This window comes from Triplophysa dalaica, chromosome 7 (assembly GCF_015846415.1).
Source record: "Triplophysa dalaica isolate WHDGS20190420 chromosome 7, ASM1584641v1, whole genome shotgun sequence".
Classification (NCBI taxonomy): domain Eukaryota; kingdom Metazoa; phylum Chordata; class Actinopteri; order Cypriniformes; family Nemacheilidae; genus Triplophysa; species Triplophysa dalaica.
Window position 1 is genome coordinate 357,490 of NC_079548.1, and position 25,182 is coordinate 382,671.

The 25,182-nt window shown below is 43.3% G+C and overlaps 4 protein-coding genes across 8 annotated transcripts in view; 1 reads left to right on the forward strand and 3 right to left on the reverse strand.

The window, feature by feature from the left end:
* Positions 1-1,466: 1,466 nt before the first annotated feature.
* Positions 1,467-4,272, reverse strand: LOC130425709 (coiled-coil domain-containing protein 134-like). The gene is made up of 7 exons (XM_056752082.1): positions 4,236-4,272; positions 3,254-3,367; positions 3,062-3,183; positions 2,900-2,984; positions 2,496-2,677; positions 2,350-2,421; positions 1,467-1,586 (listed from the first exon to the last, which is right to left on the reverse strand). Exons 1-7 carry the CDS (start codon positions 4,270-4,272, stop codon positions 1,467-1,469), a joined length of 732 nt encoding a protein of 243 aa, XP_056608060.1.
* On the reverse strand, positions 3,254-20,316 carry LOC130426231 (meiosis inhibitor protein 1-like). 4 transcript variants are annotated; one of them, XM_056752889.1, is made up of 32 exons: positions 20,152-20,316; positions 19,915-20,058; positions 19,718-19,826; positions 19,137-19,187; positions 18,964-19,031; positions 18,783-18,876; positions 16,793-16,996; positions 16,602-16,717; positions 16,365-16,479; positions 16,074-16,190; positions 15,665-15,764; positions 15,442-15,576; positions 15,175-15,318; positions 14,965-15,100; positions 14,729-14,840; positions 14,306-14,366; positions 14,084-14,178; positions 13,799-13,952; positions 13,266-13,413; positions 12,867-13,103; positions 12,641-12,794; positions 12,411-12,512; positions 12,211-12,321; positions 11,919-12,070; positions 11,660-11,744; positions 9,192-9,358; positions 8,920-9,001; positions 8,728-8,834; positions 5,470-5,601; positions 4,744-4,850; positions 4,563-4,671; positions 3,254-3,367 (listed from the first exon to the last, which is right to left on the reverse strand). In XM_056752889.1, exons 2-31 carry the CDS (start codon positions 20,041-20,043, stop codon positions 4,593-4,595), a joined length of 3,603 nt encoding a protein of 1,200 aa, XP_056608867.1. In that variant the 5' UTR covers positions 20,044-20,058; positions 20,152-20,316; the 3' UTR covers positions 3,254-3,367; positions 4,563-4,592. The 4 variants fall into 4 exon arrangements, 3 of the variants coding, with proteins under 3 accessions (XP_056608867.1, XP_056608868.1, XP_056608869.1); XM_056752890.1 differs by having other exon boundaries at positions 19,915-20,061; XM_056752891.1 differs by lacking the exons at positions 19,718-19,826; positions 19,915-20,058.
* Positions 20,317-21,274: 958 nt separating this feature from the next.
* Positions 21,275-22,735, forward strand: LOC130426249 (GTPase IMAP family member 9-like). Its single transcript, XM_056752922.1, has one exon. The coding sequence runs from the start codon at positions 21,747-21,749 to the stop codon at positions 22,698-22,700; it is 954 nt and encodes a 317-aa protein (XP_056608900.1). The 5' UTR covers positions 21,275-21,746; the 3' UTR covers positions 22,701-22,735.
* Positions 22,736-22,823: 88 nt separating this feature from the next.
* Positions 22,824-25,182, reverse strand: part of LOC130426252 (ER lumen protein-retaining receptor 3) — a 41,270-nt gene continuing 38,911 nt past the window's right edge. For both annotated transcript variants that reach the window (XM_056752927.1, XM_056752928.1), the window contains 2 exons: positions 23,917-24,169; positions 22,824-23,752 (listed from right to left, as the gene is read on the reverse strand). In XM_056752927.1, the coding sequence (XP_056608905.1) occupies positions 23,709-23,752; positions 23,917-24,169 (297 nt within the window). In that variant the 3' untranslated portion in view covers positions 22,824-23,708. The remainder of the gene's footprint in view (positions 23,753-23,916; positions 24,170-25,182) is intronic.

A 25,182-nucleotide genomic window follows, 5' to 3' on the forward strand; every position in this document is an offset into this window, starting at 1 on the left:
GGTGGAACTTCCGCGCGCCAGCTGCAGTTTTTACCGAATTTTGACTCCCGTTGAGATTTTAAGATTTTGACTCCCCTACTTTTGATTGGTTCATTCACTTAAGATGCTGCTTTGTGATTGGTCCCTATCTCTAAAGCCCGCCCCACACCTAGTCCTAACCTTCGTAGGAGAAAACATGGGAGGGAGATTTTGATATGACACCGCCTTTAAGCCGATTTGGCTGCCGTTCACAAAAGATACCGTGCCCATGGGCCCATGCGGCGTGCAATTTCACGATCATTTGTGATTTCACATCTGATAGAGAGAAGAACAAGCGTTTGCTCGTTCTATTAATCACACATACGCACTTTGAGAAACGATCGTAAAATCAAATTTGCTTAAAAAGCAATCTGCTCAAGGAAATTGAATATTGTAACCTCTTTTACAAATGTGCATACAGCGAACTGTCAACAAGGCGATCTGTAGAGCACATTCTTTTATTTTTGCATAGAGCACACAATGCACAAACTCAGGTATTTAATCCCGAATCTGATATTTCTATGAATGTTCATTTGATGAAGATCTATTAAAGAAGAGACAGATGAGCTCAGATCCACAGCTGCTGGATTCTCACGTGGAGTTTATTAGAACAGAAGGTGAAGTGAATCCATCCGCACATCTTGTCTTCCCTCATATACACACAAACACTTTAACAAATAAAAGACTGTATGAAAGCAGAAGACAAATTAACCATTCTCATATCACTCTACAAAACACACAAACTCCACTTTCATACATTTGTAAATGTAAAGTCTTTCTATTTGAGTACATTTGTAACTTATGTCAGTTTCTAGTTTTCTCTTTCCAAAATATCATTAATCCGATAAACAGAGTCCCTACCCTGACCCCGCCAACCCATCACACCCGTCAACCTCACCCACCCATCAGACCCTGCCCACCCGTCAACCTCACCCACCCATCAGACCCTGCCCACTCGTCAACCTCACCCACCCATCAGACCCTGCCCACCCGTCAACCTCACCCACCCATCAGACCCTGCCCACCCGTCAACCTCACCCACCCATCAGACCCTGCCCACTCATCAACCTCACCCACCCATCAGACCCTGCCCACCCGTCAACCTCACCCACCCATCAGACCCTGCCCACTCGTCAACCTCACCCACCCATCAGACCCTGCCCACTCGTCAACCTCACCCACCCATCAGACCCTGCCCACTCGTCAACCTCACCCACCCATCAGACCCTGCCCACTGACCCTGTATAAAGGCAGTGCAGTCACATTTAGATCTTAAACTCTACAGCAGTAAACACACACAAACATCCACACAGAAAGTCACTGTGAGCAGCTGTAAACTTTGATAAGTGTGTGTATTTTTGTGTGTGTGTGTGTGTGTGAACACTGGACGTGTGTTGTGTTCTTCTGCTCAAACCCACATCACATCACATCACATCAGATGTTCGGCTCTATAACTCTGAGCGAGAGATCCGAGGTCCTTTCCTGATCTCCTTCCTCTTCTCTTCCTTCCTCCTCCTCTTGTCCTCCTCACGGAGAATCTTCTGGAACGCCTCAGCCGTGTGTAGCATCTGACACACACACACACGTTTATCACAGAAAGAACATTACATCTCTGTTCTACTGACATCCTCTCAGCTATTAAAACTACATGAATATGAATTGAGAATGAAAGTGCCGTGATGTGAAGATGATCAAGTAAAGAATACTCATTTGTAGGATAAATATCTGCTGAATGACTGAATGTAAATGAAAGTATTATGAGATTGTTTTTTTGTGCAGATTTCAGAGTTCATTCACATAGTTTTGGTGACTTTCTAAAGATTTTTCATCAGATAAGCACACCTGACCTCCACTTAACTTCCAGTTTGTGTTTGACTAGTGTCTAATAATAGACACTAAAACTAATTATATTATATATATTTTAGGTTAATATTCATTCATATTATTTTATTCTCAAATTATTTTATCAAATAAACAATTTGTTAAATGGGTCCAGTAGTTTGGTGGCATATAAAGAAAGCGTGTGGCACACTGACATCTAGTGGTTGAGCTCATAGTTTTATTTGAAATATTAATTTAGCCCAGTAATCTTCCTCTTGGTTCTTGCTTGTTATCACAAATAATCTACAACTGCTATATTGTTTGTTTACCGGAAGTTCAGTTGGCCTCACAAAAGTGTGGATGTGCAGTAATGTTTGTGTAAGTTGTTAAAATGAAACGTCTATAGGAATACCATCAGATATTACTGTTATTTTTCAACTCATGTGCTCATGTTTTGGGCATCAGTGTGTGTGTGTGTGTGTGTGTGTGTGTTTGTGTGTGTGTACATACGTCGTCTCTCTCTGTGCGGTAGGGATTGATGAAGTCTGGAGATTTCTCTGTGATTCCAAGCTCCTGTGACATCTGAACAGACACGCACACGTCACTATGTTCATTAATAAAGCATCCAGGTGTTACCCATAATGCCTCAGTCTCACCAGCGTGAGGACGTGTTGGTGTGCTCCTCCAGTAAAAATCCCCGTCTGGTTACAGAAGGAAAGACCCCAGCGCAGCAGACCGTTCCATTCAGCATTACCATCAAAATAATGATGAACGATACGAGGAAACCTCAGAGCCACGTCACCGAAGAACGCCGTGTTCTCCACCACATGAGAGTACGCTGCACACACACACACACACACACACACACACACAGAGACAATTCTTTTATATTTATATCATTATTTTAAGCACTTATTATCTTAGCAGCAAATAACTGTTTGTTGTTATTGTAATATTGTGTATTTCATGTCATTACTTTATGTACAATGTTTTGACAATATTGACAAACACAATCCACTCCTGTAAACTCAGATCAAGTGTGTGTATTGTGTCCTCTCACCTTCTTTGATTTTGTGGTCCTGTGGGAACGGATCATCCGGTTGTAGATGAGCAGCTATGAGAACAGCTCGAGAGTCCTCCAGCACCTACACAAACACACACAGATGATGATGATGGGAGTGTTTCAGCTGTCCGTCAGAATGAACGTGTGTGTGATGAGGACCTTGAAGAGTCCCTTCAGCATGATGTCGATGATCTTGTACTGCTGGTTGATGTCGTTCAGCTCCACCAGATTCTTCAGAGCGTTCAGTTGATCTTTCCTCTTCGTCTCAAACAAACGCTTATCTGTAGACCACGTTCAGGACAACACACACACACACACACACACATCTGATCTGTGTTTGTGTAAGGATACAGATCTCCAGGTTTGAGTCATGTTTGTGTCTGTGATGTGTGTCAGAGTTTGAGGCGAGGGCCGTCGGGGTCACCAGCATCATCATCATCAGGGTCCAAACGCTCAACATGATCACTGTAACACAACACACACACAACAGCTGGATGATATGAACAGAGCGGAGGGATTCAGTGTTCTTCTGGTTTCTCCAAACTGATGACATCATCATCTCAGCAGATACTTCACACCAGAACACAGCTCATGTCAACACCAGTTGTGTTACTAGTCAGAGCAATGCATGAGTACACTGATGTACGGCTCACACTCCTGGAGGATCACACACACTCCACTGATGACTCCTGAGACGACTATTATGGCATTGCAGATAAACATCAATTCGATTTATATGACAAACGTGAAAGAATAAAGAAACTACTGAATGTGCATTTTTATTTCAAGTAGATTTTCTGGGTCCTAAATGAGACCTTAACAGAAGCGGTGCTAAACAAACAGCACAGATGATACAGTGAAGATTTAGATTCCACACATGTGTGCTCAGAGACACAGAAAGATTGATGTCATGTGACGTGTATGTTCTGATCTTCAGCATGTTAATCTAGTTGTGTATTTGTACAGAGAATCATCAGAATTCACACATTCTTCACAGCGCATGTAAAGCGTGTACTGTCCCTTTAAGAGCCGCTCAACTGGTTTGTTTTCACGTGCATCACGGAGAGAAATCGATGAATTAAGACATTCACGAGCACCATGAAATGACAGTCGAGTGCTTCACAAAATATCAAATACACTCAACTCAGTTGTGTTGTCACTGTAGCGCTAAACACAAGTGAAATGAGCCGCTGAATGAATTCAGATGTGCAGCTCAACACTAGATTGATGACACACTGCACACTAACTACACGAAGCGCGAGACGAGCACGTCATTAAACATGCAGATGTTACAGCTGTGATAGTGATGCGGTGTGACTCCGGATCAACTCACCTGACACGCGACACGAGCGATCATCGGTTAAACTCATCTGTCCGAGTGAATAAAACACGCGTGTAAACTCGAAACGTCATCAGTCTGACAGAGAACCGCTTACGTGACGCGTGTCCTCCACACCGCCGGTTTCCGCACGGAGCGATTTCAGCGACGCACGGTTGCGCGCTGACGTCACTGTCGCGTCATGACGATCCATCGTTTTGCAACATTTCATTTTACAAATTTGACAAAAGAAAACTACATAAACACAATGAACACGTCACATTACTATTAAATATATACTCATATATAACATCAAAACATGAGTCATATTCGAAAAGTTACATCATAAGTTAATAACACCAGTGTAAGAGGTTAGAGAACACTTGAGGAGGCAGTTTGTTGAGTGTTGACTGTGAAATCAGACAGGAGAACACAAACTCCATCAACACAACTGATACACACAGTGTTAAGGAATCACACAATGAGCAGTGTACACAGACTGTTGTGTTTGTTGTGAGGATACAGCATGTGTTGAGGTGGTGAGCTGTCACAGGGCTGCTGATGTTGAAGTGACTCCAGTAAATTCTCCATCCTCATATTCAGATCATCAGGAGGAGCAAGAGCACAACACTGCACACACACACACACACACACACGGTTAACATTACATTTGTGAGTTTTAGACCAGTGGAGTGAGTAGAAGGAGGCCATTTTGACTGATGCTTACTTACTTAAAGGGCTTTGAGGGTGTGTACTTGTGTAAGCAGCGGTCTCAATGTGTGTGTTTGTGTACTTGTGTAAGCAGCGGTCTCAATGTGTGTGTTTGTGTACTTGTGTAAGCAGCGGTCTCAATGTGTGTGTTTGTGTACTTGTGTAAGCAGCGGTCTCAATGTGTGTGTTTGTGTACTTGTGTAAGCAGCGGTCTCAATGTGTGTGTTTGTTTACTTGTGTAAGCAGCGGTCTCAATGTGTGTGTTTGTGTACTTGTGTAAGCAGCGGTCTCAATGTGTGTGTTTGTGTACTTGTGTAAGCAGCGGTCTCAATGTGTGTGTTTGTGTACTTGTGTAAGCAGCGGTCTCAATGTGTGTGTTTGTTTACTTGTGTAAGCAGCGGTCTCAATGTGTGTGTTTGTGTACTTGTGTAAGCAGCGGTCTCAATGTGTGTGTTTGTGTACTTGTGTAAGCAGCGGTCTCAATGTGTGTGTTTGTGTACTTGTGTAAGCAGCAGTCTCAATGTGTGTGTTTGTGTACTTGTGTAAGCAGCAGTCTCAGTGTGTTTAAGCTGTTGTCATTGATTTGTGTCACTCCTTGTGTCTCCACCTCCTCACACACTGACTGAACTTCTGTCTTCCACTCTGAGACGTCTCCACCAACACACACCAGCTGTGGACACACACACATGGTTATGCTTCTAAAGTAGACCAGTACAACACATGTGTGTTACCTGTCTGATGAGGGTCAGTACATGTGTGTGTGTCTGTACCTGGTAAACCCTACGCTATGGGGACAGTATTTGCACGGTGTGTGTGTGTTACCAGTGTGATGAGGGTCAGTACAGCGGGGTGTGTGTGTGTGTTAACAGTGTGATGAGGGTCAGTACAGCGGGGTGTGTGTGTGTGTGTTACCAGTGTGATGAGGGTCAGTACAGCGGGGTGTGTGTTTGTGTGTGTTACCAGTGTGATGAGGGTCAGTACAGCGGGGTGTGTGTGTGTGTGTTACCAGTGTGATGAGGGTCAGTACAGCTGGGTGTGTGTGTGTGTGTGTTACCAGTGTGATGAGGGTCAGTACAGCGGGGTGTGTGTGTGTGTGTTACCAGTGTGATGATGGTCAGTACAGCTGGGTGTGTGTGTGTGTGTTACCAGTGTGATGAGGGTCAGTACAGCGGGGTGTGTGTGTGTGTGTTACCAGTGTGATGAGGGTCAGTACAGCTGGGTGTGTGTGTGTTACCAGTGTGATGAGGGTCAGTACAGCTGGGTGTGTGTGTGTGTGTGTTACCAGTGTGATGAGGGTCAGTACAGCGGGGTGTGTGTGTGTGTGTTACCAGTGTGATGATGGTCAGTACAGCTGGGTGTGTGTGTGTTACCAGTGTGATGAGGGTCAGTACAGCGGGGTGTGTGTGTTACCAGTGTGATGAGGGTCAGTACAGCGGGGTGTGTGTGTGTGTGTTACCAGTGTGATGAGGGTCAGTACAGCTGGGTGTGTGTGTGTGTTACCAGTGTGATGAGGGTCAGTACAGCTGGGTGTGTGTGTGTGTGTTACCAGTGTGATGAGGGTCAGTACAGCGGGGTGTGTGTGTTACCAGTGTGATGAGGGTCACTACAGCGGGGTGTGTGTTTGTGTGTGTTACCAGTGTGATGAGGGTCAGTACAGCGGGGTGTGTGTGTGTGTGTTACCAGTGTGATGAGGGTCAGTACAGCGGGGTGTGTGTGTGTGTGTGTGTTACCAGTGTGATGAGGGTCAGTACAGCTGGGTGTGTGTGTGTGTGTTACCAGTGTGATGATGGTCAGTACAGCTGGGTGTGTGTGTGTGTGTGTTACCAGTGTGATGAGGGTCAGTACAGCGGGGTGTGTGTGTGTGTTACCAGTGTGATGAGGGTCAGTACAGCGGGGTGTGTGTGTGTGTTACCAGTGTGATGAGGGTCAGTACAGCGGGGTGTGTGTGTGTTACCAGTGTGATGAGGGTCAGTACAGCTGGGTGTGTGTGTTACCAGTGTGATGAGGGTCAGTACAGCGGGGTGTGTGTGTGTGTGTGTGTTACCAGTGTGATGATGGTCAGTACAGCTGGGTGTGTGTGTGTGTGTGTGTTACCAGTGTGATGAGGGTCAGTACAGCGGGGTGTGTGTGTGTGTGTTACCAGTGTGATGAGGGTCAGTACAGCTGGGTGTGTGTGTGTGTGTTACCAGTGTGATGAGGGTCAGTACAGCTGGGTGTGTGTGTGTGTGTGTTACCAGTGTGATGAGGGTCAGTACAGCGGGGTGTGTGTGTGTGTGTTACCAGTGTGATGATGGTCAGTACAGCTGGGTGTGTGTGTGTGTGTTACCAGTGTGATGAGGGTCAGTACAGCGGGGTGTGTGTGTGTGTGTGTTACCAGTGTGATGAGGGTCAGTACAGCGGGGTGTGTGTGTGTGTGTTACCAGTGTGATGAGGGTCAGTACAGCGGGGTGTGTGTGTGTGTGTTACCAGTGTGATGAGGGTCAGTACAGCTGGGTGTGTGTGTGTGTGTTACCAGTGTGATGAGGGTCAGTACAGCGGGGTGTGTGTGTGTGTGTGTTACCAGTGTGATGAGGGTCAGTACAGCGGGGTGTGTGTGTGTGTGTTACCAGTGTGATGAGGGTCAGTACAGCGGGGTGTGTGTGTGTGTGTTACCAGTGTGATGAGGGTCAGTACAGCGGGGTGTGTGTGTGTGTGTGTGTGTTACCAGTGTGATGAGGGTCAGTACAGCGGGGTGTGTGTGTGTGTGTGTGTTACCAGTGTGATGAGGGTCAGTACAGCGGGGTGTGTGTGTGTGTGTTACCAGTGTGATGAGGGTCAGTACAGCGGGGTGTGTGTGTGTGTGTTACCAGTGTGATGAGGGTCAGTACAGCTGGGTGTGTGTGTGTGTAACCAGTGTGATGAGGGTCAGTACAGCTGGGTGTGTGTGTGTGTGTTACCAGTGTGATGAGGGTCAGTACAGCGGGGTGTGTGTGTGTGTTACCAGTGTGATGAGGGTCAGTATAGCGGGGTGTGTGTGTGTTACCAGTGTGATGAGGGTCAGTACAGCTGGGTGTGTGTGTGTGTTACCAGTGTGATGAGGGTCAGTACAGCTGGGTGTGTGTGTGTGTGTGTGTTACCAGTGTGATGAGGGTCAGTACAGCGGGGTGTGTGTGTGTGTGTGTTACCAGTGTGATGAGGGTCAGTACAGCGGGGTGTGTGTGTGTGTGTTACCAGTGTGATGAGGGTCAGTACAGCGGGGTGTGTGTGTGTGTTACCAGTGTGATGAGGGTCAGTACAGCGGGGTGTGTGTGTGTGTTACCAGTGTGATGAGGGTCAGTACAGCGGGGTGTGTGTGTGTGTGTTACCAGTGTGATGAGGGTCAGTACAGCGGGGTGTGTGTGTGTGTAACCAGTGTGATGAGGGTCAGTACAGCTGGGTGTGTGTGTGTGTGTTACCAGTGTGATGAGGGTCAGTACAGCGGGGTGTGTGTGTGTGTTACCAGTGTGATGAGGGTCAGTATAGCGGGGTGTGTGTGTGTTACCAGTGTGATGAGGGTCAGTACAGCTGGGTGTGTGTGTGTGTTACCAGTGTGATGAGGGTCAGTACAGCTGGGTGTGTGTGTGTGTGTGTGTTACCAGTGTGATGAGGGTCAGTACAGCGGGGTGTGTGTGTGTGTGTGTTACCAGTGTGATGAGGGTCAGTACAGCGGGGTGTGTGTGTGTGTGTTACCAGTGTGATGAGGGTCAGTACAGCGGGGTGTGTGTGTGTGTTACCAGTGTGATGAGGGTCAGTACAGCGGGGTGTGTGTGTGTGTTACCAGTGTGATGAGGGTCAGTACAGCAGGGTGAAGTGTGATGTTTCCTCCACAGGACAGTAAAGAGAAAAGCAGAAAACGAGTCCATGGCTGACAAACCATGTGTTGGGCTAACACACAAACACACACAGCATAGACACATTACTCATCTTTCATCATTGTGTGTGTGTGTTTACATGACACAGCCGTGTGTACCTATGACAGTGTCTCTTCTGAGCAGAAATCCAATCAAAGATCTCAAACAGTTGACAGTGCTGCTCATCATCACATCCTGTTTCTGAACACACACACACAAACACATACACGCACACACAGTAAAGTGTGTTTAATCATGTTGAATTCAATAAAGCTCTGTAAACACACAATCAGAGCAGTTCTCAGAGCACACATGTGTGTGATGAATGTTTACACACTGCCGATCTGAGTCACAGCATGTTGACTGTATGATGACACATGTGTTTGTGTACCTGCAGCATGAGTCCACACAGAGCTGTCATGAGCATCTGTGCTCCGCTGTAACAGAGCGGATAGAGAGCGTCATCTACTGACCGCACGGGCGCTGCGCTCTGACACACACACACCAGAGAACACATGTCTACGTCCAACCACACCTGCAACAACCTCATTCTACACACTACACACACACACACACATTCTGTTAAAGCACATTTATGTGACACATAGCATCAGACTAGTCTGAGAGGAATTGAATTCATTCATTCTTCCCCCTTCACAACAGCTGAGAAATGCGTTTATGAAACATGCTATGAGCGGTTTGTCTGTTTAGGGCTTCTGCAGAAACAACACGTGAGTAACATGTAAACAGAGACAGCTCATTCTAACATCATAAAGACATTACACTTCATTATGAAAGCTCTTTATACATTCACTTCTATTCATAAGGCTTTTATCCAAACTTATTTACAAGTTGAAGAGCATGTCACATTTTGTCAACAGGGTAAAATACTGGAGGATTAAAGCTGGAGTAAGAGGGTGAGAAAATGAACAACAAAAATATATATAATATATATTTAATTACACACAATACATTTACACCTCTGAATGGATATATACATTTACATTTACATTTAGGCATTTGGCAGATGCTTTTATCCAAAGTGACTTACATTGCTTTATCCTATACATTTTACATAGGCATATGCAATCCCCTGGGATCGAACCCACAACCTTGCTCTTACCACTGAGCTACAGGAAAGAATATTATATTGCATTTCTGTCAATAGATTCGGGTGGTATGACCAAAAGTGAACTTAAAAGTGTATTTATACAATTTTTACCACATTTCTACTGATTGAGAGAGGAAATAGTGCTGTTGATTGACTTTAAATGTCCTTTTATACTGTCATGGTGACAGTTTCCCCTATAATAACTGCAAAGTTTAGACTTCTTTAACAACTGAATTAGGGCAGAAACGATTAGTCAACATCCCGGAGCAGGAGAGAGGTGACTGTTCTCCATCTAGAGCTAACTAACTAACTTAGCGTTAAATCTTTTTATGAGAGAATGCAATAATAATAGTGATGATAATAACAGAAATAATCATATAATTACAGTAATGTTATTATTTGTTTTGCAAAGTATAAAGCTTTGATTGAGCTTAGGAGTCAAGCCTGTTTTGATTATTATAACACTATTAGGTATTACACGAGAGGAAAATGAATATAAGAGAGGGACGTTAAGTGATAAAAGTCTTATATCTTGACTTATTTTGTTCCATATTAATGACAATTAACAAAAGGAGATATTAGGAAGAATTATATTATATCTGAATTTCTCTTTTTGTCATTTCATTTGTATTTTTAAAATTATTATTTTTAAAAGAGTATTTGTGTGATTCTGGTTGGACAGAATCATCAAACTTAAAGAGAGTAACCAGTTGGTTCATGCTGAAATTTCAGCTTTCAAAAGCTGAATGGATTTTATTAATTACGTAAATCATGTATAACTCAATGTTTTAACTAGATGCAAAAGTTGAATTATCATTAAAAATGTACCGATTAGTCATTGAAATATTAGATGATTGGTCGTTTAATCAGTCGACTAATCGACTATCAAAATAATCGTTTGTTGCAGCCCTAAACTGAATAGCATGTGAAGGTAACTTGCGTACATAATATTTAAGCAAAGAGCTTTATTTCAGAAGAGCAGAATAGTAACAATTGAACCATTAAACATGCATGTGATGTCTGTTATGTTTTACATAGTCACAGTCGCTTTATGATTTCCTGAAATCATTTTTTAATCATAAAACAGAGGCTTAAATTAGATACTGTATGTGGGAGGAAAACAATTGCATCACACGGTCAATACTCCTTACTTACCCTTATTTCTCATCAAAGTATATAGCGAAACAGCTCGTACTAAAAAGACACCATATTATATCCTTAAATTGAGGGGTATGAGGGGAACACGATAGTTTTTGAAAATGTTTGTTCGTGAGTATTTAATATAAGGTAATGTGAACTTGCAATTGTTCCACTTGTGCTGCTGTTCAGCAGCGAGGTGCGCACTCCCATTGCGTCAGGAATCAAATATGTAACGTTACCGCTCATGCGCAAGACGCACCCAAACATCTTAACGCCTCCGTTAAGGGCATTTATAGAAAAATTATAATAAAATACTGCCGCGGCATAGAAAGACGCATTCTGTGTGAATGGCCGGTCTCAGTGCAACAGTGAAAAGGGACCCCACTGAAACTGAGTGTCATGTTGCACCACGTTCCGCCTGTTGTTTAAGCGACATACACCTGTATTGCAGTATATTTTAAATTCATAACAAAAATACACACGGTATATCGTCCAGCCCTACAAAAGCTTCTCCAAAAAATGACACACTGGACCTTTAAAAACTGTGATTCCATAAGAAACAATGATACTGTCAAGTTTAGAGTCAAGTGTGTGTGTGTGTGTCTTACTCAACAGCAGGGTGTCTGTGTGTCTCTTCCTGAAGGCGAGTTGTCTCACTATCTTATGAAGATCTACTGTAATGTTCCTGTAAACCTACAACACACACACAAACATTGTGATAGCACAAATCTCTTCGGTTCTTCTGAATGCACAAGGAGTCTAGAGAAGTATAGTTCACAACACAAAGCAGGTAAAAGTGCACGAGTAAGCCTGATGTTGTGGAGAAGACACATGTTTTGAGTGTAGTGGTGTCTGTGTGTGTCTCACCTGTGCAGAGAGTGTGTGTTGTAGGGAGATGAGTGTGGCGAGCAGAAGGAGTGAACAGCACTGCAGTGATGATGATGATGATGAAGAAGAGCGAGAGAAAACATTCTCCAACACCTCCATCAGTCTGATGTTACCCAGCAGCAGAGACACCACTGACCCACACACACACACAAACAAACACACAGTCAGTGTGCTGTTATTTAGCCCAGCAGTGTGTGTGTGTGTGTTGTGTAACTCTGTCAGTGCAGTGTGATGTTTTTCAGCCCATCAGTGTGTGTGTGTGTTGTGTTACCTCTGTCAGTGCAGTGTGATGGACACACACTCAGGAAACAGTACAGGCAGTTAATCACAGACAACAGCAGCTCTGAATCACTGGAGTTCACCTTCGCAACCAGATTACTGACTACACACACACACACACATGACATATTACACACATATATGGGTGAATGATTGCTACACACGTGTTAATAAAAGAGTGTGTGTATTTACCGTGGTAAAGCAGTTTAAACTCTGCGTTATTCATTTCACTTTGTGCGGTTGTGTTACTCTGAAGCACAGAAAGCACATCTAGCAGCACACACACTCTGAAATCTGACACACGCACACACAGAATTCACGTGATAGTTTTCTGCTTGTGTAGGTGTGTGTATCACAGACAAAACTGCCATGTGTGTTATAGATCTGGCGGATCATTGTGTTCATTGTGTTAATTTGTTGACCTGTGTGTGTGAGTTTCTGCAGGAGATTCAGCAGAGCAGATTTCATCTGATGAGACACATCACAACTACTGTTGCTGTCTGATGACCACACAAAACACCTCAACACAACTTCAGCTCTGTGTGCCACTGCGGCGTCAGCCTCGCACAACACCACCTGAACACACACACATTATACACCTGAACACACTGAGCATGAGTCAGTGAAGTGTTTGTGTTGTTTGTTCACCAGCATCGAGAGCAGAGCGGCAGGATGATCACACAACAGCTGCAGCAGAGGTGATCGCGTCTCTCCATCCTCTGCTCCTGATCCAGCACTGAGACATCCGCTGAGAACACTCACTCCCAATCGCTCCCACAGCTCCGGGTAACAGAAGATGAAGCTCAGGATTGAGGGATGAACAGAAGAGAAAGAGAAGAGAAGAGGAGAGCAGGACAGAGCTTTACTGATGCTCCTCACATCAGACTTCAGAGAGACAGAAAGACGGATGACTTTAAAACATGATTGTGTTGTGTTCTTCACGCTTCTAGATGGTTACCGTGATAATGCATAGCAGCAGTGAGATGTGTGTGTTTACAACCCTAACTCGTTTAGAAAAGAGTTTGATGTATTTTGTGTAGTTCTCACCGTGTCCAAATGAGAGCAGCTTTGGTGTGTGACGGACAGAAGATAAACTACACAACACTGCACAGGTGAAGGTACAGACACATCACTGACATCCTGAACACTGATAAACTGAAGCACACTGGAGAACACTTCAGCGTCACATAAAAGCCTATACACGCACACACACACGCGCACACACACACACACACACAGAGTTAACACTAGAGAACACTGCAGCGTCACACAACAGCCTACATTCACACACACACACACACACACACACACACACACGCGCACACACACACACAGAGTTAACACTAGAGAACACTGCAGCGTCACACAACAGCCTGCAGACACACACAGCACATCACACAACAGCCAGAACACACACACACACACATACACACACACACACACAGAGTTAACACTAGAGAACACTGCAGCGTCACACAACAGCCTGCAGACACACACACACAGCACATCACACAACAGCCAGAACACACACACACACACATTTTCAGGGCATGTGATTGGATGTTTAGAGATGAACGCACATGTGTCCATGCAGCAGTGATGCGTACAGCAGGTAGATGATGCAGTATTGTGTGTTTCTGATGGACTCTGATGAATCCAACAACACACAACACCAATCAGACACTGAGCAACACAGAGACGCCAAACACTCCTGCAGGACACACTCCACATGATCTGCACAAACACATACAACTCATATTATACACAAACACTGCACAAACTCTACGAACATACAACATGTATGTATTACACACACCAACGCCATGAGCTGCACAAACACACTGCGCAAGCATTACACACATTACCTTGTAGTTCAGTGGTGACATTGTGTAAGTGTGCAAACACACACATGCAGAGTTTGATCAGGAACTCACAGCAGATGAGATTCAGAGAAGCTTTTCTGAAGAACACACACCACACACACATCAACATGAGCAGGTAAGTGAGTGTGTTACAGATGTGTGTCTGTGTGTGTGTGGAGTGTCAGATTTATCCTGACATAAGAACAATATCATTTGTGTTGTTACCTGTTTTCTGAACACAGCTGAGCTTTGTTCTCTAGAGTCAGTCTGATGAAACCAGAGGACACTGACAGAGAGAGACAGAGATTTTTATGTCAATCTTTGTCCAATGTTTGTGTGTTTGTTTTCAGAAACCTCACACACTCTCACACCAAGAGACATGTGACAAAACAAACAACACATTACCTCTATTCATTCATTTGGCAGACGCTTTAAATCACAAATCATTCATTTATATGATGTTTTTAGAAAACACTAAAACACAAGGCCAGTTCTGAACACATGACCTAAAGCTCTTGCTCTCATTGGTCAATGACTCACTGATCCACATCACAGATAAATAACCTGCATCACACAACACACTTGACCGTGTCAACGTCTAGATGATGGTCACATCACTCATGACCTTTGACCTGTGTGTCATCTCACCGAGTTTCCTGGAGAATGACGTCATGTGATCAGGACACAAAGAAAACTGACGGCACAGAATGGACAGAAAGACCTGCAGAAGCTGCGGAGAAGATAGACGCTCACACGCTCTCTACACACACACACACACACACACACACACACAGAGTATGTCAGTATGTTTGTTAAATTAACTACACACACACACACACACACAGTGTTAAAGACGATAAGGTGTGTGTATGTGTGATGCTCACAGTGACAGTAGGGATGAAGGTTGAATCACAGCAGTGCAGTAGATACACACACAGAGTCTCCAGCGTGTCCTGCTGTTGTGAAGCTGAACACACACTGTCATTCATACTACACTCACACACATACACTTCAGCCAACCTACACACGCACACATTATAGACTTCTATCAAATCAGTGTGATGACATCAGTGTGAGAGTTGTCGGTGTCTGACCTGCATGCTGCATCAAAGCATGCGAGCGTGTGCAGTAAAAGCCCTTCAGCCCTCTCTGACGGATGATCACTACATTTACACAACACTGACTCCACAACTCTCCTGACCTCTGACCACTGAACCGGCCTGCACTGATGATGAGGCCTGCACACACAACACAGAAATAACACACATCCCTACATTTGACTGACACTCACTGACACATTTTTTATTATTATTTAAATCACAATTGTGAAAAGCGCAATATAAATAAAACTGAATTGATACCTGAGGAGAAAAGCAGCGGCTCGCATGGCATGTATAGACACCTGCAGACAGGAGGAGGCCACGCCCTTAATGATGACATCAGCAACAGCAGAAAACTCTGATCCTGTGGGGAACAGACACACACCTGCAGGCTGCCTGTAAACACACACACAAACACACACACAGTTCCTAGAATCACTGAAGTCTATCTGAACTTGTTCAACAGTGTGTGTGTGTGTGTTACCTGTCCAGTATGGCTATCAGGAGCTCGAGTCCTTGTTTCTGCACCTCAGTATTTGCTTTCCCCAAAGTCTCTTTCAGACTGCGCACTAATGACTCAATCCCTAACACACACAACCGGGAGTGTATTTACATTCAGTTTGATTTATAAAGCGCTCTTCATAATTTTCATTTTTGCTAAGAAGCTATCATCATTAAACGAGGGAAACAGTAAAGACCATATATAGTATAACGTAAGATAGATGGTGTTAGTTTTTCTTTATGAAGTGTCCACTGATGAAAATTTATTGAATTAAATGCTGTGTTGTACAATTCTCCTGACCTCAGAACCCAAATGCTAACTCAATCCCAGTATATTTCTATAATATTTCTAGTGTTCTCACACACACACACACACACACACACTCTCTTACCGTACACAGAGTGACACTGTGAGAAGAACAGAGGATCCTCCGACATGAGCAACAGACATCTAAAGATCCACCACATCATCATATCACTGCTGCTACACACAGACTCAAACAGAAACTCTGACACATACACACAAGAGAGCGAGAGAAAGAGAGAGAGAGAGAGAGAGAAAGAAAGAAGCACCATAAGTGACCTGATGTGTGGTGTAAACAGATGTTGTGTGTGTTCAGTAGGAATATCAATCCAGATGAAAGTGAATCAAAAGAAATGATTGACAGACTGATTGATCTCACCAGGTAAATCTGCCTGAATGAAGGAGGTACTGAAGCGAGCTGGAGAGTAAATAAGAACCGCACACACACAGCGAATCGACACCAACTGTACAGAGTCCTGAGCGCTCAACAACAGCTACACATAAACACACACACATGAGATCAGACACAGTGAACGTCACACTGTCCAAGATAACAAAACCCACAAAGACACCAAAAGAAATGTGTGTGTGTGTTTGTGCGTGCATGTGTAAAGACCTTTTTTATAATGAGAGGCAGTGGTTGTTGGTCCAGCAGCTGTTCTTCAACACATTCACCCACACTCATCAACACACAAACCACATCAGAGTACTGCAACATCTGCTTCAACACACCTGATACGCACACACACACACACTTAATACACTCTTACAGTTCTCAAACACTGATTGTGTGTGTGTGTTTCTTACCCAGGCAGTTGATGGTGAGGGCAGTTGTTTGTGTGTTTGACAGTGTGTGTAGCAGTAACACACACATTTTGTGACGGAGTGTGTTGGGCAGCATATGAACTGCAGACATAGAGCTCCAGATTCTGAACAACACGTAACACACTGCGACTTTCACTTCCTCATCAGAGACCAGCAGACCTGCACACACACACTCTAGCACACACACTACACACACACAACTGATGTGTAAGTGTGTGTATAACAGTATGCTGTGTAGTGCAACAAAAGCATATAAATCAGATCCATCTCATGTCTATTCCGAAGTGTGAAGTAGAGGTCGACCGATATGCGTTTTTCAGGCCGATGCCGATTATTTCCACGTGTGAATTAGACCGTTAGCCGATATTTTGAACCGATATATATATATATATGGTGTAAAAACGTAAATTTATATAGAAATTAAGAACACAGGCTCTGGAACATTTGAAAGATTTTTAATTCTGACTGAGAAATCTTAATCATAACACTTATATTAATAATAACAAAAGAAAGAAGAGAGCACCCAGCAGAATTCTGTGAACATTTTGTAAACCACAAGCAACACGGTAAAAAACAGCAAGGAACAAATGAAAAAATGAATTGAATGGAATACATTTTAATTATTTATGGAAAAAAATATGTTCTGATGACTTGAAAATCGCATCCAATACTAGAACTATTCAATGAATCATTTTGCTCATCATTGGATTAAATAGCACAATTTGAATTTATATAATAAGTGTAAATAATTGAATTGCCTTCATAGCTTTATTGTGTATGTTGTTGAAAAGACCACAAATGTTATCATGAAGCTATAACATTAAAAGCATATTTTAGACACACTTAGTGAGTACATTAGCCTATTCCTTGAGTGTATTGTAGGCAAAACGGGCATTTAATCACACCCATGTGTGTCTTTGAACAATTGTGTGTATAAATAAGTTGTGAAAAATAACTTAATCTAACATTTGTCGCCATCAGTTTGAGATTGCGGAGTCTATGTGTGTGTGTGTGCGCGCGCGTGCATGAGACCGCTCTGACTGAAGACCGACGATTCAAGTTCTTTATGATTTAAAATGGCTCGTATTTTTTAAATGACGTAATTTAAAATGACGTGCAAAACGCCAGCTCGACCAATTACAAGAAACGAGTGCAGTTTGCTCGCTTGCTGAGCAAAATCATTGTTATACTGTGGATGTGAATTATATCTACATGATAATAATGCATTAATCCTGCGGAACCTGCAGGAAACCCGCAAAGATGCTCCGGAATTCAGGCACTAATTAAATTGAAGTGTTTTGCATCTTCAGTGTAGTGGATTGTGATTAATTTCAACGTCTGATGCTGCCTTACCTCAGAGAGCATGAACCAGAAGCAGCTCCAGTTAGTAAGCGCTTTCGGTGTGAGAGTGAAAAACACTTTCTGTTCCGCAGCCTCCCGCTTTGATTGGCCGGACTCGTGACTTAGTCCCAACAAATCAGAGGGGCAGTGGGCGGGCATTACTCTAGGCAACAAACAAGAGTGACGTGTTCCGACTGCTCTCACTAAATCCTTGGCTGCGTCAGAGCCAAATAGTGCATTACAAAATGAAATGACTTTATCGGCAAATCGGCTTTGAAAATGATCGATATCGATTATCGGCTAAATCTTTGATAGCGACGCCAATAATCGGCCAGTTCGATTATCGGTCGACCAGTAGTGTGAAGTGAGATCAATACAAATACATACACACAAAATGAATCTGGGTCACAGTAACAAATATCAAAGCTAAATATGTGTGTGTTTAAATAAACACATTAAAGTCACAAAGGGGTAAACACTTTGTGCTTATAAAAGCAGAAACTTGAAGCTCATATTTTCATTAAATCAAATGGATCCTTCAATGAAAAACTCGACATGGACTGACATTACATATGATCTAGAATAAGAGTTGTGTTTGTGTTGTATATAAGTGAATTGTGAAGATCATTACAGTGGCTGGAGATGAGTGTCTGACTCAGAGCTGGATGACAGTCCATCAGTTTCCCCAAAAACATGAAACCATTCAGACGGCCGCCACCACTCAACTGATAGACGGAGAGAAGAAACAACTTTATCAAAACAAGTTCATCAAATCAATCCTTGTGTGTGTGTGTGTGTGTGTTTGTGTGTACCTGTGAGTGTATGTTATCCAGGATGAAGTCTAGAAACTGTGGTTTGTCTAAAGTCATCTGCACCATTACTGAAACACGAACACACATCACACATGATGTACACACTGTTCATAACTCTGTGGTGTAACACACTAACACAACACCACACAAACACAATGTGAATGATTCCTCACCCTCGACTGCCTGATCCAACAGAGTTAACTCCACACAACAAGACAACATCCCTGCAACACACAAGACCACTGCCAATGTTCAGTTATTTATTGATTTCATTTACTTTTAGTGCTTATGGTATGTTGCTTTAATGTATTTGTAGGCAGTAACAATATCTGTTTGTTATCTGAAAGACTTTAAAATCCCCGTTTTTTATTTCCGTTTAATGTAGAGGGCGTGGCTTGCGTTTTCCCCGGGAATTGATTAGATGTATAAAACAGCGCTGATAGTTGAAGGGGAGGAGTTAAGAGATGCTTCGCCCAAGCCGTCTAATTTACGTCATTTGAGATGCATAGTAATTCCATGGCGGAAGTGCATTTTCAGATTTTGAGGTTACATGACTTTTAAAAAGAAATGACCCACATTGATTAGCTATTTACTATAGACGCTGCAATATTTCATGAAGGAATAAGAACTGTCATTTTAAAATTCACTGTGACTTTATTAAAGCAGTGACGTTTATACTAGAACAACTTCACTTTACCTTAAACATAAACGTGTTCTCTATACTGTGTTGTGTATGTCTGTGTGTATCTCTCACGCAGTAGTGAGCAGGTGAAGTTTACTCCTCGGGTTTCCTCGCAGTACAGAAGCTCGCGAACCGCCTCCGCTCGCGCCACACACACCAGCGCCGCGCGCTTGCGCACAGCCTGCGGAAACATCCGTCACGATGAGCTAGTGCTCGTGTCTTATTATTATTGTTCTTTAGTTCATTCATCGACATTTTATGTTTCTTACCGACACATCCGGCCTGTCTATCATCTCAACGACGCACGCGACACAAGCGGTTGCGCGCTCCCAACGTGCGCACCACCGCGGAGCGTGGCCGGCGTGAATCCTCTCACAGATAACGTCATAACTCGACATGTTAAAACACTTCAGCTGCTGACGATAATGTTAGTTTTGTTTTTTTCATCGTTTCCACATTTTATTCTAAGATTAAAGTGTTGAAAATCTCCACAGTGAAGAATTTACCTCAGTGCTGAACACGTGAACCTCGCGTTAAATTCCGTCAAAAGCACTTAATGTATATAAACTGCATTTACAAAGAAAATTTCAACGTGTGTCTTTTAAAGTTTTTTAGTCAAGTTAATAAAGTGTAAATGCAGTGTCAGACATCACACTGACTGACTAGATGACTGACAAGCACAGCAACGTCACACACGGCGGGAACACCAGTGGGGCCAATCACAGTGAGGGGCCTCAACCAATAAGAAATGAGGATGACAATAATTTGATTTAACTGTTTGTTTTATGAGCTAAGAGTAAATACATTATTTTAAAAAAATGCGTAAAACATTTTTGAATACATTTTGTATAAATGAATTTGAATGTGTATGTTGAATAATTTGCGTGCGCCCACTCAAATGTAAAACCGGTTTATCTGGTGGCTTATTTTCACAACGTCACCCTTGAATGAAAATGTAAAGATTAATGTCACAGAGACGTCATCAGTGATCGGATTTGGTGCTTTTGTCATAGCTGTGTTTTTTCTGCTGCACTACGTGCGTCTGATGCAGATGTGACGCAGCTTTCCTGTAGCTCAGTGGTAAGAGCAACGCAAGGTTGTGGGTTCGATCCCAGGGGGTTGCAAATACCTTTGTAAAATGAATAGGATAAAAGCGTCTGCCAAATGCCTAAAATGTAATGTGTTGTACGTCACTCTTCACCAGCAGGTGGCGTCATCAGATCACGTGTGTGTGGAGACTCCATCAGTTCTTCATTCCTCTCTGTGTTTACTGTAAAAGTGTCTGATGAATGAAGAGAGTCAAGATCTTAAGTCTCGTTTATATTTATGTGAGAATGGTTGTTTTAATAAAAGAAGTAAGAGATTTACATACAGCTATTTTAATCCTCCATACTAATAACAAAACAGGACATTTAATTGAATAATCAAACAGAGATTTACATTGAAGTACAGAACTCAGATCTCACGGAAAGAGATTTGATATTTTGATGTCATTTTTCCGTGGTTTTATTGGTTCTGATGGCAGAATAAGAAAATAAGGCTCAATAAGAAAAGCGTGAAACGATCTCTGATACTCTGATAAAACACGCTGATAACACGCAGAAGATCCAGTCAGAGCAGATATTTTGAGAGGTTTTGTCTCTTTAAGTCTCAGTGTGTGAGAACATGGCGGAGACAGAAGAGCCTTCAGCTGCCGGTTAGTGAAAATAAAACATTAATGTAATAATAGAAAAATAATACACACAAAAATAATAATTATTATTTACAATATCGAATACCTTTAGCGGGTCTCTGATAGCACACTGGCAGATTTGATGTCTGCATTTACATCTGCAAGATAGTCTGCTCAACTGTAATACGTCATAGACATCTAGAACTCGTCTGTAAGATGTTAATTTGGAATAGATGTAAAGTGATCTTTAGCAGACGTCGCCTGTGCTAGATGGGCTGTCTACAGTCCTGTGTGAATGTCAGATGTTGTTTCATTCTGATATATTCTATCATCAGCACTCCTTTACTAGACTCATGTCTTTATACATGAGCACGGATGTGACATTTTAATATAACATGTGTTTATTCCACTGAAACTAACTTCAGTAACATGTTCTCCGTTTCAGGCGGTTCTGCTGACGTGAGGATGGTTCTGTTGGGTCAGACGGGTTCAGGCAGGAGTTCTGCTGGAAACACTATTCTGAGTCGAGACGCCTTCTGGACGGACGTGTCGCCCGTGTCCGTCACCGGCCGATGTCAGAGGGCGGAGGGTGTGGTGGAGGGGCGGAGACTGCAGGTGATTGACACCCCGGGCTTCTTTCACACATGTCTGACCCCAGACGAGGTCCGGGCGGAGCTGAGCAGGTGCGTGAAGCTGTCAGAACCCGGGCCGCACATCTTTCTGCTGGTGTTGAGACCCTGCAGACAAACCCGGGAGCAGAGATCAGGTCTGGACTGGTTCAGCACCGTGTTCGGACCTCAGTTCCTCAGACACACGCTCGTTCTCATCACCTGGGGCGACACGCTGAGAGAGAAACCTGCGGACGACTTTCTGAAAGAGAGCGAGGAATTGTGGGAGTTTGTGCGGGAGTGTGCGGGCGGCCTTCACTTGTTTGAGAACACCAGGGGTCGTGAGGAGAGGTCACAGGTCGCCGAGCTGCTGAAGAAGACCGATCTGCTCATCCAGAAAAATGATGGGACGTGTTACACCGTCGACATGCTCCTGCAGGCCGAGACCGCCATACGACACATACAGAGGAGGATTCTGGGAGGGGACGGAGAGGAGGAGGCGGGGCGAGGAGGGCGGGACGAAGAGGAGGCGAGGAAGAGGGCGGAGCGTCTGTTCTGGTATGAGCTGGTCACGGCCGTAGGTCGCGGGGCGGTGGAGGGGTCCGGTGTGATGGAGAAGGGCAAGGGCAAAGGGAAGAAGGTGAAAGCCGTACAGAGGGCGGCGGCCATCGCTTCCACGCCGCTGTCAATCACAACTGCTGCTAAAGCGATGGGCGGAGCCATCAGAGAGGGAGTGAAAGTACTGCAGAAACATAAGAAAACATTCCCCAACTAACACAAATACACACAAACAAACATTTGTGTTCTCGCAGACAGAGTTAAAAATAAAGACATGTGCGTAACTGACACAGTGTGTGTGTGTGTTTGTGATGAAGACAACACACATCTGTTCACAGCAGATGTCACAATCTCTCTCTTTATTGACATGTTTTATAAAACTCACTTTGTTAAAATGAGACTTTAATCAGATTCTTTAAAAAAATGACTCAAATACAATATTGCCAGACCCACAAAACACATCATGAGAAAATCACACATGAACTACTGAAAAACACCAAGAAAAAGTGTAATACAACAACATGAGAAGTGTTTCACACATCACATATCACACAAACAGACAGACAAAAAGACATACACGCGTGGGCGCACACACACACACGCATACAAACAGACACACGCAGACCCACACACACACACACTGACAGACACTACACACACACGCGCAGACCCACACACACACACACACTGACAGACACAACACACACACACACGCAGACCCACACACACACACACACACACACTGACAGACACAACACACACACGCGCAGACCCACACACACACACACTGACAGACACAACACACACACACACGCAGACCCACACACACACACACACACACACACTGACAGACACAACACACACACGCGCAGACCCACACACACACACACTGACAGACACAACACACACACGCAGACCCACACACACACACACACACACTGACAGACACATGCACACACACAAAAACAGAACCTCTCTCACACACACAGACCCTCACAAAGACACACATGCACAGACAGACACTCACACAGACACACACAAACAGACACACACATAGTCTTCATGAATCTAAAGATTAAGGCATCAGACGTGTAAAATGTGCGTCCAGCAGTCGTCCGGTCACATAAGGCACAATCCCACTACAACAAAACATCATCATAGAGGAAGACAGCGGTGGGCGGTGATGTCATGATGGAGGTGTGGCCTAACAGTCTGCTCCAAAATCTCACACTGGCATTGGCAGAGACATCTTTCCACTTCCTCTGATCACTGCAGAGAAAACAACACCATCACATCAACAACCACCAGATCCATCAACACGAATCATTTCATCTCACTTTGATCTGGTGTGTTTAATGTCCAGTGTGTGAAGGTTTTATGGTCAGTCACAGATGATGAGTAATAATAACAGTAATGTGAGGGAACGTGCTGACCTCTGGTGAAGTACAGATAGAAGAAATCACAGTAGAAGATGGTCTGAACCACACCGGACACCACAGCGATCTGATCGAAGAATTCCTCCACGTGATAACGCCACAGCCAGTTCCCCAGATAAAGCGCTCGATACAGACCCAGAAAGAACAGATAGTGTGTGGTGATGGACGCGGCTTCACCCGTCTTTGTGATCATGAACAACTGAGGAAGAATCGCCACAGACTCCAGATAGATGGAGAACGTCCACAGAATCTACACACAACACATTACACAGAAGAAGACAAACACAGACCAATCAAATCATGTGAAGAATTCACACATATTGGCAATCACCATTCATAATCACATTTCACTCATGAAATGATTTAAGAACACATGTGTGGTTACATCAACTGTTCAATGTTTTTATGACAGCTTCTTTTTCAGACATTTGAGAAGAATCATGAGAGAAAAGTACAACTTTTACAAAACATTCCTTATATTCGTATTTTAAGAATGTTCTTTGAAAAAATGTTCTGTGAATCTCTGTGTTTGGATCACACTTGTGACAACAAAACCAGAAATGGAACTCTGGAATCTGTGGGAGTCAAAGGTGCTGTGACAGGCCATACACTCACAAAAATAAAGTTTTGATATATCTTCATGGAACTCAACTTTTTTTGTGTAGCACATTTCACTATTTTCATTGTTACAAAGCAGCTGTACATGAGACATATTGACTGTAAGCAAATCAACTAAAGTCATATACTTGTAAAAACAAGAAAAATGTGAAAACACAGAAGACAGACACACCCACATACAAACACTCCACACACACAATATTAACACATACTAACACACATCCAACAGACACACACGGACGAATGGAAAAACAGAAAAGCATGCACGCACACAGAGTCAAAGCACACATTTAATATAAATGAGAGAGAACCACAGGTCAAACATTAAACAGACTATATATTCCTATATGCAATATTAATTTTGTACAACTTGTGAATTCTAAAGCATTCAGAACATGATCTTTCCTTAATATTCTAATGGTTTTTGGCATTAAAGAAAAATGGATTAATTTGACCCATACAATGTATTTTTGTCTTTTACTAGTAATGTTCCTGTGCTACTTAAGACTGGTTTTGTGATCCAGGGTCACATATAAACTCATCTAAAGCAATAATCCTCTTTACTGACGTGAATATTTATTTACAGTCTCTCACTGAAGTGAGTCCACATCTCACATTTCAGTCAATATTTGATGATATCTTTTG

Bases quoted from the DNA above. Each gene is read 5' to 3' on its own strand.
- LOC130425709 (XM_056752082.1), bottom strand. From the start codon at position 4,272: ATGAGTTTAACCGATGATCGCTCGTGTCGCGTGTCAG. The intron at 2,678-2,899 runs GTGAGAGGACAC...GTGTGTGTGCAG, and splicing joins GGACCACAAAATCAAAGAAG to CGTACTCTCATGTGGTGGAG. The intron at 2,422-2,495 runs GTGAGACTGAGG...GTGTCTGTTCAG, and splicing joins ACCAACACGTCCTCACGCTG to ATGTCACAGGAGCTTGGAAT.
- LOC130426231 (XM_056752889.1), bottom strand. From the start codon at position 20,043: ATGTCGAGTTATGACGTTATCTGTGAGAGGATTCACGCCGGCCACGCT. The intron at 5,602-8,727 runs GTAACACACACA...GTGTGTCCACAG, and splicing joins TACTGACCCTCATCACACTG to CTGGTGTGTGTTGGTGGAGA. The intron at 4,851-5,469 runs GTACACAAACAC...GTGTGTGTGCAG, and splicing joins TGAGACTGCTGCTTACACAA to TGTTGTGCTCTTGCTCCTCC.
- LOC130426249 (XM_056752922.1), top strand. From the start codon at position 21,747: ATGTTCTCCGTTTCAGGCGGTTCTGCTGACGTGAGGATGGTTCTGTTG.